The 18,644-nt window shown below is 50.7% G+C and overlaps 1 protein-coding gene across 1 annotated transcript; it reads right to left on the bottom strand.

Annotated features, from left to right (window-relative positions):
• MEFV (MEFV innate immunity regulator, pyrin) lies at positions 1-17,237 on the bottom strand. The gene is made up of 11 exons (XM_050774262.1): positions 17,172-17,237; positions 13,557-13,895; positions 11,409-12,056; positions 7,116-7,465; positions 6,598-6,693; positions 4,669-4,899; positions 4,178-4,200; positions 1,512-1,627; positions 1,290-1,322; positions 889-921; positions 1-722 (listed from the first exon to the last, which is right to left on the bottom strand). Exons 2-11 carry the CDS (start codon positions 13,831-13,833, stop codon positions 169-171), a joined length of 2,361 nt encoding a protein of 786 aa, XP_050630219.1. The 5' UTR covers positions 13,834-13,895; positions 17,172-17,237; the 3' UTR covers positions 1-168.
• Positions 17,238-18,644: the final 1,407 nt, after the last annotated feature.

Below are 18,644 nucleotides of genomic sequence, written 5' to 3'. Positions count from 1 at the left end.
CTAACTTAGCTCTGCTACAATCGGGGAGGCTCCATGGGCACAGTAACTATTTTGTTATTCGTTGCATTTCCTGTAGCAGCTGGCACCCAGGCGGCATTCCGTGACTGTTGAGTATGTGAATGCAAGATACAAGGCCAGAAGCTGGAAGAGAGATGCAGTGTTGGGCATTCAGTCAGGCCCCTGACCACCCACTGGACAGATAGTCAGAGGAGCTGTGTTCTTCCCTCCATCATGTGTCCCAGGGCTGAAGATAGGTTGAAGGGGCTCAGAGAAACAGCAGCTGGTGAATGTATAGATGCAGGATCTGGCTGTCACGTTGTAAAAGGAAATGCTTCCAACTCTGTAGTCCACAAAGATGCCCACACGCTTGGGAGGCACCTTTATTAGCAGGCGGGTTGGGGGAACACTGGATGCCTGGTACTCATTTTCCTTCATCATTATCACCACCCAGTAGCCATTCTCTGGTGACAGAGTCATGTTCCCTTTCCTGCTTATGGATGCCTTGCAGGCTCCTAGGATCCACGCTGTCTTGTCTCCGACCTCCACCTCCCAGTAATGATGGCCGGAGAGGAAGCTCGGAGAGCCCAGAACAACGATGCAGCTGTCAAATCTTTGCGGGCCATCAGGCAGCCTCTCCCGCTTGTTTCCAAGTCTAACACTCTTCAGATCATCAGAGACGATGAGGTTGGGGTAAGCGGTTTCTGCATCCAGAATCACATTAACTGCAAAGAAAATTTGAATACCTAGCTAGGGGTCCGTGGGCAACATCCCTACAGGGTTATCCCCACCTGCAGGAAAACAGGGACAGGGCAGTTATTCTCGAACGTGGTGGGGGAGAGCACAGGGATCCAGCAGGTCAGGGCCACTTGCCTTGATCTGGGCACTTACCGGCATGTGCCTGAGCGCCAATCAGCTCTGGAACTACAGAGAAAAATGAGATAGGGAAAAAAGTCCTGAGCATTTGTATTCAGAGGGGCTAAATTACAATGTCCCGACAACAAGGAGACGCAAGGAACCCCCTGCTTAGGGCCCTGCATGCTATGTTGGGTATAATCCCGTTCCTCCCAGGAACCCAGGTCATGTTGGGAACTGTGGTCTAATGAGTCAACTCAGCCAGTGAGTCATGCAGTCATGCACAGAGCCTGGGGGGCCTGCCATGACCTTTCTCCTGCCTTTGCTCCAGGTGTTTTTGGGTTTTTTTGTCTTCTAAATAGGGCCCCTCAAGTCAACAGCACAAGGAAACACTGCAACAATCCCAGGCCAGCACACACTATTACCGCTGGACTCACCATTGAACATTTCCATTTCTGAACGCAGGGTTTCTAAAATGTGGGAAAGGGAACAGAGAGAAGCTGGAGTTAGGTCCCTCAGCTAGGGACAGATGGAAGAGAGGTCGAAGGCAGGTCCGCAAGACCAGGGGTGGAGGAGGAGGGAAGTGAGGGGCTCTGGGCTATGTGAATCTTAGGGCGGAAGCAAGCATGCACCTCCAATCCTCTCCCAAGCCCATCTACCTAAGAAGTACTTTGCGTTCTTCTCCACAAACTCTAACTTCTGGTGGAGCAGTTGGATCTTCTGTTTCATCTCTTGAGGAGGAGTCCACCGTTCAGGGAGAGGCACTGTCTTAGCCCTAGAGACAAAAGACTGTTGGCCAGAGAGGGCTGGAACGAGGGGATGGCCCAAGTACCCGTGAGCTGGAAATGATCTACATTCTCCACAGGGCACACCTAGCCCAGCCTGAGCTACACAAAGAAAAGTCTTCTCTGGATTCAGAGGTCTAAATGCTGGTCCTCAACTTTGGCCACAGATTGTCATGTACTGGGGCGCTTTAAAGACATGGATATCAAAACCACAAGGAGTTTTCAGAATGGACTTAAAATGACATTGATATTATCTACCAGAATTATCTATGTCAAATTGATTATACATCCCTTTATTTCTTTCTATTGAAATAAAAATGGTAGTTAATGAAAAAAAAAAAAAACAATAAAATACCCCTTCACATTCATTAGGATGGCTATTATAAAAACAGCAACAACAGGAGAAAATAGGCCAGGTATGGTGGCTCATGCCTGTAATCCTAGCACTTCAGGAGGCCAAGGCAGCTGGATTGCTTGAGCCCAGGAGTTCAAGTCCAGCCTGGGCAACATGGCAAAACCCTGTCTCTATTAAAAATACAAAAAAGTAGCTGGAAATGGTAGCACATGCCTGTAGTCCCAGCTACTCAGGAGGCTGAGGTAGGAGAATCACCTGAGCCCAGGAGTTGAGCCTGCAGTGAGCCGTGACTGTGCCACTGCTCTCCAGCTTGAGTGATGGGAATGAGACCTTGTCTCAGGAAGAAAAGAGAGAGAGAGAGAGAGAGAGAGAGAGAGAGAGAGAGAAATGGCTGGGCGCAGTGGCTCACATCTGTAATCCCAGCGCTTTGGGAGGCCAAGGTGGGTGGATCACTTGAGGTCAGGAGTTTGAGAACAGCCTGGCTGACATGGTGAAACCCTGTCTCTACCAAAAAAATTAGCTGGGCATGGTGGCACGCTCCTGTAGTCCCAGCTACTAGGGAGGCTGAGGTGGATGAACCCCTTGAACCTGGGAGGCAGAGGTTGTAGTGAGCCAAAGATGACGCCACTGCACTCCAACCTGGATGATGGAGCAAGACTCCGTCTCCAAAAAAAAGAAAAAGAGAGAAAGAGAGAGAAACAAGAAAATAAGTAATGGCAAAGATGTGGAGAAACTGGAGCCCTTGTGAACTGCTGGTGGGAATGGGAAGCAGTGCAGCCCCTGTGGGAATCAGGATGGTGGTTCCTCAAAAAAAATTAAACACAGAATGACCACATGGTCCGGCCGTTCCACTTCTGGGTATGTACCCAAAATAACTGAAAGCAGGGTCTCAAATAGATATTTGTATGCCCATGTTCATAGCAACATTATTCACAAACCAAAAGTTAGAAAAAATCCCAATGTCCATGAATGGATAAACGAAATGTAGTATGAACACACAATTGACTACTATTCAGCCATAAAAAGAAAATAAATTCTGATACACGTTACAACATGGATGAAGCCTGAAGACATTATGCTAAGTGAAGAAGCCAGACACAAAAGGACACTGGGATTTTGTAAAGCTCCCAGGTGATTTTAAGGCTTAGCCTCTTCCTGTCCCTTCCCTCCCCTTCCTGCTGGGCTCAACCCAGCTTCACTCCAAACAAGCTTCCCAAGGCCACCAGTAGGCCTGAAGGGGCAGTTTTCATAAGGTGAATTGCACGGGACACAATGCACTCGGCAAGTTTCTTAGGGAGCCTCCATCTTAGGATGGGCTGAATTCACCCTTCCCAGTCTGCAGCTCCACACCTGGTCAGCCTCCCTGCCGGCCAGATCCCCTTCTCCCTAAGCAAATCCAGAGGCTTTGGCTCCCTGCCGGCCAGATCCCCTTCTCCCTAAGCAAATCCAGAGGCTTTGGCTCCCTGCCGGCCAGATCCCCTTCTCCCTAAGCAAATCCAGAGGCTTTGAGGCTTTGGCTCCCTGCCGGCCAGATCCCCTTCTCCCTAAGCAAATCCAGAGGCTTTGGCTCCCTGCCGGCCAGATCCCCTTCTCCCTAAGCAAATCCAGAGGCTTTGGCTCCCTGCCGGCCAGATCCCCTTCTCCCTAAGCAAATCCAGAGGCTTTGGCTCCCTGCCGGCCAGATCCCCTTCTCCCTAAGCAAATCCAGAGGCTTTGGCTCCCTGCCGGCCAGATCCCCTTCTCCCTAAGCAAATCCAGAGGCTTTGGCTCCCTGCCGGCCAGAATCCCCCCCTTCTCCCTAAGCAAATCCAGAGGCTTTGCCTCCCTGCCGGCCAGATCCCCTTCTCCCTAAGCAAATCCAGAGGCTTTGGCTCCCTGCCGGCCAGATCCCCTTCTCCCTAAGCAAATCCAGAGGCTTTGGGAACCCTTCTGCCCTAAGAAAATCCAGGGCTTTGGAGTCTGGAATCACAGACCCCCTTCTCCCTAGCAAATCCAGAGGCTTTGGCTCCCTGCCGGCCAATCATTCTCCCTCCCAGGGCTTTGGGAACCTGCAGAAAAAGGGAGGAGTCTGGAATCACAGACCCCAGTGTTGGGAACATCTCCCTCCCAGGTCCCTTCTGGGACTGTCTCCCCCAAAATGCTTCCTGCAAGACACCCCAGGGTACACCATAGGACCTTGCTGTACCTGTGCAAGATGTCTCCGATGTCCTAGGAGAGAAAAGAAGGAAACTGTCCATTATCAGGCTCCCAGAGGCTGTGCTGATACCTGGCCTCTACTCCTGGGCTCCTGGACTTTTAGCTCCCCCCTGCACTTACCAGGGCTCCCTGCCCTAGGGTGTCAGGGGAAGTGGAGCACCTTTCTTCAATTCTAATTCTAACCACAGGGATTCAGGCATCCCAGGTGGCAAGGCCTGCAATGGAACGACCCTCAAGCCCTGCTGATCCCTTCTGGGAAATGGCAGGGATCCCCTGGATGCTGGGCCACCCTGGGCTCCTGAGAGACTTCGTCAAAGGGGTCTGGGCACAAGAGGCATTGTGGGTCACCAAGACCAAGTCCTATCCTAGGCCTTAGGGGCTTCACCCACTGGTTCCCGCACAGCTGATGGCAGAGCTGAGAGTCTGAGGCATCCTAATGGGCACAGGGGACCCAAGAAAGCCAGGCCCAGGCACACCCACCTGCAGAAGGTCCCATTCTGACTGGCACTGCTTGGTCTCCAGTTCCCCAATCAGCGCGTCAAGCAGGGCGACGTCCTGGGATATGCGGGTGTCATATGCCTTCCTGATCTGCCCAACCATGTGGCCCACGTTCTCCAGCGAGGCCATAAAGACATGCTCTTGCTGCTCCAGAAAGTGGTACACCTGCTGCAGCTTCCTCTGCATCCGCTGCTTCAGCGCTTCAGTCTGTTTCTGGGGAGCAGAGGACAGGGAGGTATGAGGGTCTGTGCTTTGGGTGGACGTGTATGTCCAGGAACCCCCGGAGGCTCACCTCCTGGAGGTGGATAACAGGTGAGCTTATGCTGCCTCTTCGAGGCCTAGATTCCACAGCAGGAGGCAATATTGTCTGGAACCTTCCAGAACAGACTGAGCATGGCTGGGGCTAGCTCTGGGAAAATGTCCTCAAACCTGGTGTTAAGGTTTAACTGTGTCCCCTCCAAAATTTACATGTTGAAGCCCTAACCCCCAGTACTCAGAATGTGATCTTATTTGGAGATAGAGTTCTTGCAGATGTAATTAGTTAAGATGTGGTCCTACTGGAGTTGGGTGGGTCCCTAATCCAATATAAATGTTGTTTCATAAAATGGGGAAATTCAGGCTGGGTGCAATGGCTCATGTCTGTAATCCCAGCATTTTGGGAGGCTGAGGCAGGTGGATCACCTGAGGTCAGGAGTCTCAGGCTGCTCTCACCAGCCTGGCCAACATGGGGAAACCCTGTCTCTACTAAAAATACAAAAATTAGCCAGGCACGGTGACAAGCGCCTGTAATTCCAGCCACTCAGGAGGCTGAGGCAGGAGAATTGCTTGAACCTGGGAAGTGGAGGTTGGAGCGAGCCAAGATTGTGCCACTGTACTCCAGCCTGGGCAACAGAGTGAGACTCCACCTTGGGAAAAAAAAAAAAAACAAGAGAATTTTTTTTTTTAATTTTTTTTTATTTTTTATTTTATTTTTTTTTTTTGAGACGGAGTCTCGCTCTGTCACCCAGGCTGGAGTGCAGTGGCCTGATCTCAGCTCACTGCAAGCTCCGCCTCCCGGGTTCACACCATTTTCCTGCCTCAGCCTCCCGAGTAGCTGGGACTACAGGCGCCCGCCACCTCGCCCGGCTAGTTTTTTGTAGTTTTAGTAGAGACGGGGTTTCACTGTGTTCACCAGGATGGTCTCGATCTCCTGACCTCGTGATCCACCCGTCTCGGCCTCCCAAAGTGCTGGGATTACAGGCTTGAGCCACCGCGCCCGGCCAAAACAAGAGAATTTTAAAGTTAAAAGTGTTCTTGGCCGGTCGCGATGGCTCATGTCTGTAATCCCAGTACTTTGGGAGGCCAAGGTGGGCGGATTATGAGGTCAGGAGTTCGAGAACAGCCTGACCAACATGGTGAAACCCCATCTCTACTAAAATTACAAAAAATAGCCGGGCATAGTGGTGGGTGCCTGTAGTCCCAGCTACTCAGCAGACTGAAGCAGGAGAATTGCTTAAACCCGGGAGACAGAGGTGCAGTGAGCCAAGATCATGCCACTGCACCTGGGTGACAGAGCGAGACTCCGTCTCAAAAAAAATAAAAAAAATAAAAAAAATAAAAATTGCGGCGTTCTCCTCCCCTTTCCTCAGTCCCATCTTTCTGCGACAGTCACCGGCATAGGTTGCTGTATACTATCTTCTGGTGAGTATGAGAAAGCATGACAGGATCCTCAGAGGTGACCCCTGCCTGCTGGGGGTGGTCTCCCTCTACAGGGATGAGTTCACCCTTGGCTGCTGGTTACCTCTCTGCACCCTGAGAGGAGGTGGCCATCCCTGCTGCCCTTTGAACCACAGCAAAATCTCAGGGACCCCTGCTCACTCTTCTCACCCTCCTCCCAGGGAAGGATGGGCCACCAGCCACGACTGTCCTTACCAGAAGGTTCACTGCCTTGCCCTCCCCATAGGATCGCTGCTCCTCCCCTGATTTTCTCAGCTCCTTCAGATGCTCCAGCTGCTTCTGAATTTGCTTCTGGAAAAATAGCACTTGTTGAAAAGCTTGAATTTGGCTCCTGCCATCTTTAGCTGGTGCCAACTCTGGAGGGGAACATCTTCTGGTAGCAAGGCTGAGGGTGCTGCTGCCAGCAGCATGGGAAGGGTGCTCAGAAAAGAGGAGGGAGGAATGGCTGCATCGCCAAAGGCAGCAGAGCTGAGAGGCACTTCCTCTGGGCTTCTGGATTTAGCCATACCTGAAACCAGCTCCCCCTGGATCTCTGAGCAACATAAACCTGTAACTCCCCTCTTTGCTGGACTGGTTTATATTGTGTTCTTTCCATTTCCAGCCCAGGAATGCTGGCTAATGCACCAACATCCCAGAGTTGTTGGGAAAATGAAGCAAGGCCCAGTGTGTCCAAGTGCCTGGCAGAGAAGGGCCCACAGGCAGGGAGTGCCTACCTTGTGTTCCAGGGCAGCCTCCTCAATGGGGCGTACCCGGTGGCCTCGATGCTCCTGACTCAGACTGCAGATGAGGCAGATGGGCTCACGGTGATCCTCGCAAAATAGCAGCTGGACCTGCTTCATGTGGCGCTTACACTGTGGAAGGGGCTGGGGGCTTAGACTTCCCATGCTCTTCCTTTCATGGGAGGCCTGGCACCGGGGGCAGTCAGGTGAGCGGCTGCCTGAGGCCTGGGGGTGCCCAGAAGCTGCCTCAGGGCAGCTGCAGGAATCACGCACACAAATATCGCCAACAGGGTCTCCTTCCTGGGTGTGGCAACGGGGACTCGCAGCCTTGTCTGGTGGCCTTCCTGGGGACATGCAGTGGAAAAATCCCCAGAATGGCAAACCCAAGTTGTTTACCAAGAGGTATCACAAAACACAGCAGAAACAGCCCTTGCCTGAGACGTGTGAGTTCTTGGTTAAACTGCCCACTTCCTAGCTTGTCCTCCTCCGACTTCCATCCAGTGAGGCAGCAAACAGGCCACTGGGCCTGAGAGCTAAGGGCTAGACCTCAGACATTCCTGAGACTTAGAATTCTTGGGCATTTATCCTAAAGACAGACCCATGGCCTTGTGCTATTCCTCCTGCATAGACATGGATCTAGCAGGTGATGCCAAGGAAAGAGACATTCTGACCAGTGTTCCTTTGCCACTTGAACCTGTCCCTGGCTGCCCATAACGTGAGTGGAGGCTCCCAGGGGATGGTGACTTGCGTGCCTCGCTCCCAGTTGGATCCCAGCCCCTAGCAGAGTACCCGGCAAATGGTAAGCATTTGGAAAACTACTATTGAATGAAGGAATAAATAGACCACTGCTCACATCTGAGTTCAATAACCATTCAATAAAAGCAAAGAAGGGGCTGCGTGGTGGCTCATGCCTATAATCCCAGTGCTGTGGGAGGCCAAGGTGGGAGGATTGCTTAAGCTCAGGAGTTTGAGACCAGCCCGGGCAACATGGCAAGAGCCCATCTCTACAAAACATTAAAAAATTAGCCAGGCGTGGTAGTGGGCACCTGTAATCACAGCTACTTGGGAGGCTGAGGCAGGAGAATTGCTTGAACCTGGGAGATGGAGTCTGCAGTGAGCCGAGATCATACCACTGCTCTCCAGTCTGGGTGACCAAGTGAGACTCCATCTCAAAAAAAAAAAAAAAAAAAAAAAAATAGAAACACACTCAATCCTTTAGCCCCTCCTCCCTCCTTACCTCACAGTGTCCCAGAAATTCATAGCACATCTGTAAATGAGACTGCTAGTAGCCACCAGAAATTATTCTTCCTCCTTCTCTCCTGATAGAATTAATTGTCCACAGGACTGCTTCCCTTCTTCCCATTGCCCCCCCAAATACCCTGCATTTCTCAGCCTCCTTTGCAGTTAGGTGTGGCTATTTGACCATAATATGGCCAAAGGGATGTAAATGGAGGGGGGGGGGGTCACAAGCAGCTTCTAGAAATTTCTACAGCCTTCCCTAAGGGATACTATTCCCCTCTGTTCCTCCATCTTGCTGCCTGGCATGAGGACGTCACCTTCTGAGAGCACGAGCTTGAGGACAAACTTGGTGGAGCAGAGCAACAGCAGGACCCCAGGATCCTGGCCCACGGATCTGCCTGGGACTGCCTGTGTATCATTTATGTGAAGGAGGCACAAACTTCTTTTCTGTTCAGGTTACTGTTATTTGGGTGTTTCTATTATTCACAACCCAACAATTTTAATGACTACCTCAGCAGTAGATAATTAGGACTTTAGCCAATAGGCTTTCCTTTCTGCTCAGAGAAAGGCAAATGGTAGAATCTCAACCCCATTATGACACATTGCTGTGAGGTTATTGTGAGAGGCAGTATTTTTAACCAGTCTTCCCCAGATTTTCTACCTGGTGTCCACAAACCCCTTGGATTCTAAAGATGGACTTCAGAGTGTCCAAGAACTACCTGAAATTTGATGTGACATTTGTGAAGCTGTGCATATATGCATTTTTCAGGGTCTAAGCCTGCACCAGATTAACAAAGTGGCCCCAGGAGGCACCCAGGAATCCCAATTATATAAATACAGTGGGGATCCGGTGCAGTGGCTCACACCTGTAATCCCAGCAGTTTGGGAGGCAAAGATGGGAGGATTGTTTGAGATCAGGAGTTCGAGACCAGTCTGGGCAACATAGCGAGACCCCATATCTAAAAATATATATATATAATAAAAATTTAAAAAAATACAGTGGGGATAAAAGAAAATTAGGGGGGAAGTACTTTAGTACTTTTCAGGTCACTATTCCTAAGGATGCTAGGTTTTCCAGATCCCAGGGTCCTTTCTCACCAGAAGACCCAGGGACTTCTGGATTTGAAGACTTATGCAGTATACCATGTCCTGTTCCCTCCCAGGTCTCAGGGGTCCCTGGACCCCCAGATCTTTTTTTTTTTTTTTTAGACAGAGTTTTGCTTTTGTTGCCCAGGTTGGAGTGCAATGGCGTGATCTCGGCTCACTGCAATCTCTGCCTCAGCCTCCTGAGTAGCTGGGATTACAGACACCTGCCCCCACGCCCGGAAATTTTAGAATTTTTAGTAGAGATGGGGTTTCAGCATGTTGGCAGGCTGGTCTTGAACTCCTGACCTCAGGTGATCTGCCCCCATTGGCCTCCCAAAGTGCTAGGATTACAGGCATGAGCCACCACATCCGGCCTGGACCCCCAGTTCTATTTTTCCTCTTTGAATGCTGTGATTTCTCCTCTCCAGCCAACAATGTATTAGAAAGTGTGTTCCATAGGCTGGGTGAAGTGGCTCACACCTATCACTTTTAGAGGCTAAGGCAGGTGGATTGCGTGAGCCCAGGAGTTCAAAACCAGCCTGGGCAACATAGCGAGTCCTCCTTTCTACAAAAAAAAAAACAAAAACAAAAACAAAAAAACAAAACCAGTGTGGTGATGAGCACCTATAGTCCCAGCTACTCGGAAGGCTGAGGTGGGAGGATCGCTTGAGCCCAGGAGGTTGAGGGTGCAGTAAGCTGTGATCACACTACTGCACTCCAGCATGGGAGACAGACTGAGACTCTGTGTCAAAAAAAAAAAAAAAAAAAAAAAAAAAAAAGAAGGTGTGTTTCTGAATGCTACCCCCACCACAAGCATGGAATTGTCACCTGGACAACCTCAATCCCCTCTAAACTGATGGCATTTTTCTTTTACAGTTTTTCTCTGGTCTCTTTACCTATAGGGACAGCTGCTTTAAAAAATCCAGATGGCCTGGAGCTGCCTGATCCCTTGCCAAAAACCAGAGGAAGTTCAGAGCAAAACCAGTGCAAACTGGAACAGGTAACTTCCAGTTACCTTTAGATCATTTACACATCATTATAAGGCTAAAGGCCCCTCCCCTAAAAGAAGATGGCCAGGGTTTCACGTCCATGCGATGTAGGAAAAAGCACGCTGGGGACAGCGCCTTCATGTATGGAACCCTGCCCTGGACCTGCTTATCTACCTCCCTTCCCCTCCTGGGACTCTAAAATCCCCCTGCCTCCCATCCCTGGCAAGCAGATGCCTGCAGAGGCGAGCTCCCCTTCTCTATTCTTTGGCCACTGAATAAAACCTGACTGCCTTTTTCAATTGGACGTTTTCTTTCTTTCTTTTTTTACCCCCCCAAAATGTTTAAGAGACGGGGTCTTGCTGTGTTGCCCAGGCTGGAGTGCAGTGGCACAACCTCAGCTCACTGAGGCCTGGAACTCCCTGGCTCAAGCAATCATCCTGCCTCAGCTTCTCGAGTAGCTAGAATTACAGGCATGTGCCAGCACACCCAGCTAATTTTTTTTTTTAGTTTTGTAGAAGTGGAATCTTGCTACGTTGCTCAGGCTGGAGTGTACTGGCATGATCTCAGCTCACTGTAGCCTGGAACTCCCCCTGCTCAAGTGAGCCCGAGCAGCTGGGACTACAGGCAAGTGCTACTATTGTATTTTTTGTAGAGATGGGGTCTCACTGTGTTGCCTAGGCTAGTATGGAACTCCTGGGGTCAAGAGATCCTCCCGTTCAGGCCTCTCAAAGCTCTGGGATTACAGGCGTGAGCTATGGCGCCCTGTCCAACCTTTGGGTTTTTATTTTTTTAATTTTATTTATAGACATGGCGGGGGTCTCACTATGTTCACCAGACTGGTCTCAAACTCTTGGCCTCAGCAATCCTCCAGCCCTGGCCTCCCAAAGTGCCGGGATTACAGGCATGAGCTATCGTGCCCGGCCAGCTGTTCTTTCTTTGCAGCCGATATAAAGTAGGAAAAAACACAATTTACCGGTGACCGAATGTTCTGGATTCCCAGGGCCTTTCTCCAGGTCAGCAGACGCCCCTCCATCCGGAGTGGGCCTTGCCTGAGCGCCTGTTGCCGAGTCCGGATTCGCAGCTGTCGTTTCCTCTACAGTCAGGAGAGTTTCTGGATTTGGGGGCGCCTTCTCCCCTGTGGAAATGGTGAACTCAAGGCTTTTAGGCCGCTTCTTTCCCGAGGGCAGGTACACTTCGAAGAGCCTGCACTCCTTCCGCCCCGGCGCGCCCCCCGCCAGCCCCTGCAGCCTCCCCGCGGAGCTGGCGTTCCTGCGCAGGAGGACCTCGGCCTGGCCTGGCTCTGGCGCCCTGCAGGGGCTGGGGCCGGGGCTTCTCCCGCCCGGCAGGGCCGGGCTCCGGGTTCGAGGCTTGCCCTGCACGTCCAGGCTCTCCGAGGCCTTCTCTCTGCGTTTGCTCAAGGGCTTCCTTGACAGCCCCCTCCCGGCCTCGGGCTGGCTGTACCGCAGGCTGGCAGCCCAGTCCCCGCACGACCGAGGGCCGTTCCCCTCCTTTCCCTCCTTCCCCTCGGGGTGGTCTGGAGTCTTCAGGCTCCCGGGCTTGTTCTCCTCCAGGGAGCTGGACGCTGCGGAATCGTCTGTGCCATTTTCTTGTGTGGAATATTCTGGAAAGACAACCAGCTACAAAGTCTTGAAGCTGTCCCACGTTTAGGGCCCAAGATTCAGGGGAGAGGAGAGAGAATCCCCATGGATATTAAACTTTAGAAATGGAGGAAAAAACGGGCCGGGCACGGTGGCTCATGCCTGTATTCCCAGCACTCTGGGAGGTTGAGGCGGGAGGATCACCTGAGGTCAGGAGTTCAAGACCAGCAGGGTGAAACCCTGTCTCTACTAAAAATACAAAAATAAGCTGAGCGTGGTGGCATATGCCTGTAATCCTAGCTTCTCGGGAGGCCAAGTTGGGAGGATCATTTGAGGTCAGGAGTTCGAGACCAGCCTGGCCAACATGGCAAAACCACGTTCCTACTAAAAATACGAAATTTAGCCAGACGTGGTGGTGTGCACCTGTAGTCCCAGCTACTCTGGAGGCTGAGGCATGAGAATCGCTTGAGCCTGGGATGTGGAGGTTGCAGTGAGCTGAGATTGCGCCACTGCTCTCCAGCCTGAGTGACAAAGCGAGACTCCATTTCAAAAACAAAAGTTCAGGACTTCCTAGACAACGGCAGTCAATTACCATTCAGTAAGAACATGCTTGATGTTGCTACATATTTATCTCTCTCTTATTTTATTTTTTGAGACCGGATCTTGTTCAGTGGCCCTGATGTGATCTCGGCTCACTGCAACCTCTGCCTCCCAGGCTCAAGCGATCCTCTCACATCAGCCTGTTTTCTGTTTTTTCAATAGCTGAGAATACAGGTGTGTGCCACCACACCTGGCTCTTTTTTTTGTATTTTTGGTAGAGACAGGGTTTCACCATGTTGGCCAGGCTGGTCTCGAACTCCTGAGCTCTAGCAATCTACCCACTTTAGCCTCCCAGAGTGCTGAGATTATAAGTGTGAGCCACCATGTATTCCTCAAATAGTACTTTTCAAACGTTGTAAGCAGGACAACTGTTTCAAATAAGATCTTACACAGGTCAGCAAAACCCAGATTATACATTTCAAAAATAAAAATAAACCAGGCACGGTGGTCCATGCCTGAAATCCCAGCACTTTGGGAGGCTGAGGCGGGAGGATCACTTGAGGTCAGGAGTTTGAGACCAGCCTGGCCAACATGGTGAACAGCACTGAAAAGATTCTATACCAGCCCCGTTCATACGATTGCATAGCAATCCCTTTTTGCTAACCTAGAGATGTTTGTCTGACATGAGTATTAATCATAAATGAAGTGAAGAAGTCTCAAAGAATAGGTGCTCCAGCTCCTGCCTTTCCTGACCCTGACCTGCTTCTTTAAAACCCATTGGGAGCCTTAAGGAAGTTTACTAACCCAGTGCCAAAAGCCAGAGTGAAGGAAGGGACGTTCCTGAACTAAAGTCACCTGGATCTTGGTAGACCTGAGACTCCCGACCCCCAAGTCAGAGTGAGCTGCTCTGAGCTCCTGGTCCCTTTTCCCACAAAGCAACCAGGCCTCAGCGCTGGGTGAGGAGGCAGCCTGGGCCCGCTTACCCTGAACGGCTGCCCTGTGGAGCTCCTCAGCCAGCAGGCGCTGGTTGATGGCCCGCAGGACCTGCAGGGTTAGCCGCACAGCGTACTCTTCCCCGTAGTAGGTGACCAGCAGACTGGCCATCTTCACTGGCCTGGCTCTCTGGATCTGGCTCCGGGGGATCCTGGAGTGCTCCTTCTCCACACTGGTGTTCTGCAGCTTGAACTTGAACTTCTCAAAGTCATAGGGCACCAGCTCCTCCAGGGTGGACAGCAGATGGTCACTAGGGGTCTTGGCCATGGCGCTGAGCAGGAGACGCTGGAGCTAGCTGTCTGGCTTCTGGCAGGAGAAGAAGCCTCTACCTTGGTGAGCAAGAAAAAGCAGGTTGTGAAATAGCGGAAAAGGCACAGGAAATGCTCTGTGTCTTGGTGGGAACTGAGACTAAGGGTAAGGGTGTGTCCATGCTGGCTGTGTTCTCTTCTCACAGATTCAGAGGATTTTCCAGCTGGGAGGGCTCAGTGCCTTGGCAGACATCTGTCCCCACACCCCTCCCAAACCCTGGACCTCATCTCCACACTAGACCACAGACAGGTGGGCAAGTCTGCAAGGGAAGGTCTAGGATTGGATTCCAGACAACCCCTCCAATCTCCCTTCCTGCCAGGATCTGGGGCTGGCAGAGCGGGTGAATGGGAACAGAGAGGACTATGCTGAGGGCCAGCCCTGCTGGTCAACTGTTCTCCTCCAGACTCAGGGTTTCACAGACCCTCCAGAGCCAATGGCATGGGATGGGGGAAGGGGTGGGCAGTAAATACAGCCCCGTGAGCTTTGCCTTTCCTGGCCCAAGAAGGCAAGTGAGGCCAGAAGGACACTGCCGGGGGATAACTCTTGCCACGCCATCACCCCTGTTGATCCAGTTCCAGTTGTCTGGTTCTTCCAGCCACATGAAGGGCTTGAAAAGCAATGCCTCGACCACCAGCCTGACTCATCTGTTCCCAGAGCTGACTCAGTTCTCACTCCCTGGAGCCAGAATGCCCTTCCGTGCACATTCACTGAACATTCTAGACAGTGTGCCAGGATGTTGGAGCTACAGGGGTGAAAAGGCACGGGTGTCCTTCAGCTCATAGTCTGGTGCAGGGCCCCAGAGGTGGCTTTGAAGCTAACAGAAGTTACATGTCGGGGGCTGGACGTGGTGGCTCACGCCTGTAATCCCAGCACTTTGGGAGGCCAAGGTGAGTGGATCACCTCAGGTTGGGAGTTCAAGACCAGCCTGGCCAACATAGTAAAACCCCATCTCTACTAAAAATACAAAAATTAGCCAGGCATGGTGGCACGCGCCTGTATTCCCAGCTACTCGGGAGGCTGAGGCAGGAGAATCGCTTAAACGCGGGAGGCGGATGTTGCAGTGAGCCGAGATTGTGCCATTGTACTCCAGCCTGGGCGAGAGAGCGGGACTTTGTCTCAAAAAAATAAAAAATTACTTGCATACCCTAATTTTTTAATTTTTTGTTTTTAGATAGGGTCTTGCTCAGTCACTCAGGCTGCAGTGCAGTGGCAGGATCTTGGCTCAATGCAACTTCTGCCTCCTGGGCTTGAGCAACCCTCCAACCTGAGCCTCCCAAGTCGCTGGGACTACAGCTGCATGCCACCACATCCGACTAATTTTTGTATTTTTTTATAGAGACAGGGTCTCACTATGTTGCACAGGCTGGTCTTGAACTCCTGAGCTCAAGCGATCCACTCGCTTTGGCCTCCCAAAGTGCTGGGATTACAGGTGTGTAATCCCTGTAATCTGGCCACTGTGCCCGTCCAGAAGTTTTGTTAATAATGCAGTTTACCCTTCACCAGCACTTCCTCTGCACCAGCCACCACTTGCTTTATAAACACTACCTCCTAGAATCTCTAGGACTGTACCCTGCAGGACTGCATTTATCATCCTCCTCTGCAGCCAAGAATCTGTAGCTTAGTGACTTGCCCAGAGCCAGGATCCAAACATCAAACCACTTCACAACATCGTCTCCTGCATGACAATAATTTGTGATTTTACTTTTTATTATTCATGACTACCCATGGATGTCACATTTCCAGCTGACCACTGAGGTCCAGGATGGGTCACTTCCACAGGTAAGTCACAACATTGTGATGCCTAGCTGAACACTCATCTCTGGGTGTGAGTGCCTCTGTGTGTGCCCAGCCAGGGGTTCAAGGCTTTGATGAGTTCTGATTGGTTGAATTTTACTTACTATCCAGCTGGTCCACCTGTTTTCTGTTTCACAGAGTATTTGATGCTTTTGCTTTATTTTCATAGCTGACAACAAACATGCAGTTCACTAGATCTTTCTGAGCCCAACATCTTCTCTAAAAAGTGGGTGAATTGGGCTGGGTGTAGTGGCTCACACCTGCAATCCCAGCCCTTGGGAGGCTGAGACAGGAGGATTACTTAAGCCCAGGAGTTCGACATTAGCCTGGGCAACATAAGGAGACCCTGCCTTTACAAGAAATAGAAAAAATATTAGCTGGGTGTGGTGGCACACACTGGTGGTCCCTGCTACTCAGGAGGCCAAGGCAGGAAGATTGCTTGAGCCTAGGTTGAGACTGCAATGAGCTGTGATTGCACTGCTCTCTAGCCTGGGTGACAGAGCAAGACACCCTATCTCAAAAAAAAAAAAAAAAAAAAAAAAAAAAAAAAAACAAACCATGGCTGAAATGCACATTGATGGTGCAGACGACAGATTTTTGGAATTTTTAGGCTGAGCCAGAAGAAGGGTGTTGACTAGGGTATCACTGGGGCCAGCACCTGTCCCTGATTCTGGACAGTGGCAACCCAGCACCTCCCAGGCAGTCTCCCACTACCAGATGGAGAAAGGATGGGACTGTGCAGTGACGCTGTGGGTGCTGTGTGATCCCATCTTGACTGGTCAGAAAACTCCTCGGAACTGAGACCAAAACGCCATGACAGAATTGGGCAGGGAACGATACTTTCTGGTCTAAAGCAGGATATTTTGCAATTGTGGTGACACGTTTTGCAACAGAGGCTGTTCTGAGGCAGGACTTCTGGAAGGCAGTGTTTTGATGCCACTTTGGACTTTCTAGGGCAAGGCAGGCTCACAAAGCTTTTGTTTGGAGGGGTTCCGGTAATTTCTCAGAGTGAAAATAGAATTATTGCCCTTGTAATGTCATTCAAATGTTTAATAATCAAAGTGGAATGGTCATGGGCTCTCTTGTGTGCCCCTGCCATTGGATGTGTGACCTTATTTGGGGGGACATGGCAAATCTAAACCCTACGAAGCTGCTGCAAAGGGTCCACTCTCTGCTGTTATTCCTGGGAAATGTGTGGCTCGGACACCACGACCTTCACTCCAGTCCTGGTCACCTGGGGTTTCACTTTCTATGGCATTCACTTCTGCACATTTTGGGATTTCAAAAAATGAAGATTGTATTACATTCGTAATGAGCAAAAAAGATAGCTTTAAAAAGTGTTTCAGGCCGGGTGCGGTGGCTCACGCCTGTAATTTCAACACTTTGGGAGGCCGAGGCGGGTGGATCACTTGAAGTCAGGAGTTTAAGACCAGCCTGGCCAACGTGGCAAAACCTCGTCTCTAATGAAAATACAAAACTTAGCCAGGCGAGGTGGCACGCACCTGTAATCCCAGGTACTCTGGAGGCTGAGGCAGGAGAATTGCTTGAACCCGGGAGGCGGAGGTTTCAGTGAGCCAAGGTTGCACCACTGAACTCCAGCCTAGGCAATAGAGCATGATTCTGTATTTAAAAAAAAAAAAAAAAAGTCTTTCAGAATTAGCTTAACTTCTAAGGGAGTATCAGTCCTGTGCCCCTAAACCATCATGATAAAGGAGGTATATAGTATGTATGCATTCATTTATTTATTTATTTTATTTTGAGACGGAGTCTCACTCTATCACCTGGGCTGGAGTACAGTGGCAAGATCACGGCTCACCGCAACCTCCGCCTCCTGGGTTCAAGCGATTCTCCTGCCTCACTCTCCCGAGTAGCTGGGATTACAGGCGCCCGCCATTACGCCCAGCTAATTTTTTTGTATTTTTAGTAGAGACAGGGTTTCACCATGTTGGCCAGGCTGGTCTTGAACTCCTGACCTTGTGATTCACCTGCCTTAGCCTCCCAAAGTTCTGGGATTACAGGCGTGAGCCACTGTGACCAGCCAACTATTTTTTTTATAGATGACGAAATGTAGGCTTAGAGGTAGGATGACCAACACGTTTTGCTTAGGAGCAAAACCCAATGTGCCCAGTCTTAGCACTGAAAGCCTAGTTCTGGGAACGACCTCAGTCCTGGGAAATTGGAACAATTGCCCACCCTGTATAGATGGGTTACTTGACATACTGAATACATGTCTAGCTAGGAAGAGGCACCACAGGGCCATTAATTTACTCATAGAGCACCTGCTGTATGCCAGATGCTCTTCTAGGTACTATGGATACAGAACTGAACAGGAAAAAATTTCTCGCAGAGCTCACATTCTTTTTTTTCTGATATAAATGCCCTTCAGAAGAAGCCACATTCTTTTTTTTTTTTTTTTTTTTTTTGAGATGGAATTTCACTTTGTCGCCCAGGCTAGAGGGCAGTGGCGCAATCTCACCACTACAACCTCTGCCTCCAGTGTTCCAGCGATCCTCCTGCCTCAGCGTCCCAAGTAGTTGGGATTATAGCCACCCACGACCATGCCTGGATAATTTTTGCATGTTTAGTAGAGACTAAAATGTACCATGTTGGCCAGGCCGGTCTCGAACTCCCAGCCTCAAGTCATCTATCCACTTCAGCCTCCCAAAGTGCTGGGATTACAGGCGTGAGCTACTGCGCCTAGCCAAAAGCCCACATTCTTTTTTTTTTTTTTTTTTTTTTTTTTTTTGAGATGGAGTCTCGCTCTGTTGCCCAGGCTGGAGTGCAGTGGCGCTATCTCGGCTCACTGCAAACTCCGCCTCCCGGGTTTACGCCATTCTCCTGCCTCAGCCTCCCGAGTAGCTGGGACTACAGGCGCCCGCCACCTCGCCCGGCTAATTTTTTTGTATTTTTAGTAGAGACGGGGTTTCATTGTGTTAGCCAGGATGGTCTCGATCTCCTGACCTCGTGATCCGCCC

The sequence above is a fragment of the Macaca thibetana genome, chromosome 20, assembly GCF_024542745.1.
Source record: "Macaca thibetana thibetana isolate TM-01 chromosome 20, ASM2454274v1, whole genome shotgun sequence".
NCBI lineage: Eukaryota > Metazoa > Chordata > Mammalia > Primates > Cercopithecidae > Macaca > Macaca thibetana.
The sequence above is the reverse complement of the archived record's forward strand: the minus strand, read 5'-3'. Positions and strand labels throughout refer to the sequence as shown.

What these genes read in the sequence shown, in the direction of transcription:
- MEFV (XM_050774262.1), bottom strand. Translation starts at nt 13,833, where the DNA reads ATGGCCAAGACCCCTAGTGACCATCTGCTGTCCACCCTGGAGGAGCTG. An exon ending in TCCAGAACATTCGGTCACCG is followed by an intron (nt 7,466 to 11,408) that starts GTAAATTGTGTT and finishes GCATGTCCCCAG; the next exon opens with GAAGGCCACCAGACAAGGCT. An exon ending in TGGCGCTCAGGCACATGCCG is followed by an intron (nt 723 to 888) that starts GTAAGTGCCCAG and finishes TTTTCTTTGCAG; the next exon opens with TTAATGTGATTCTGGATGCA.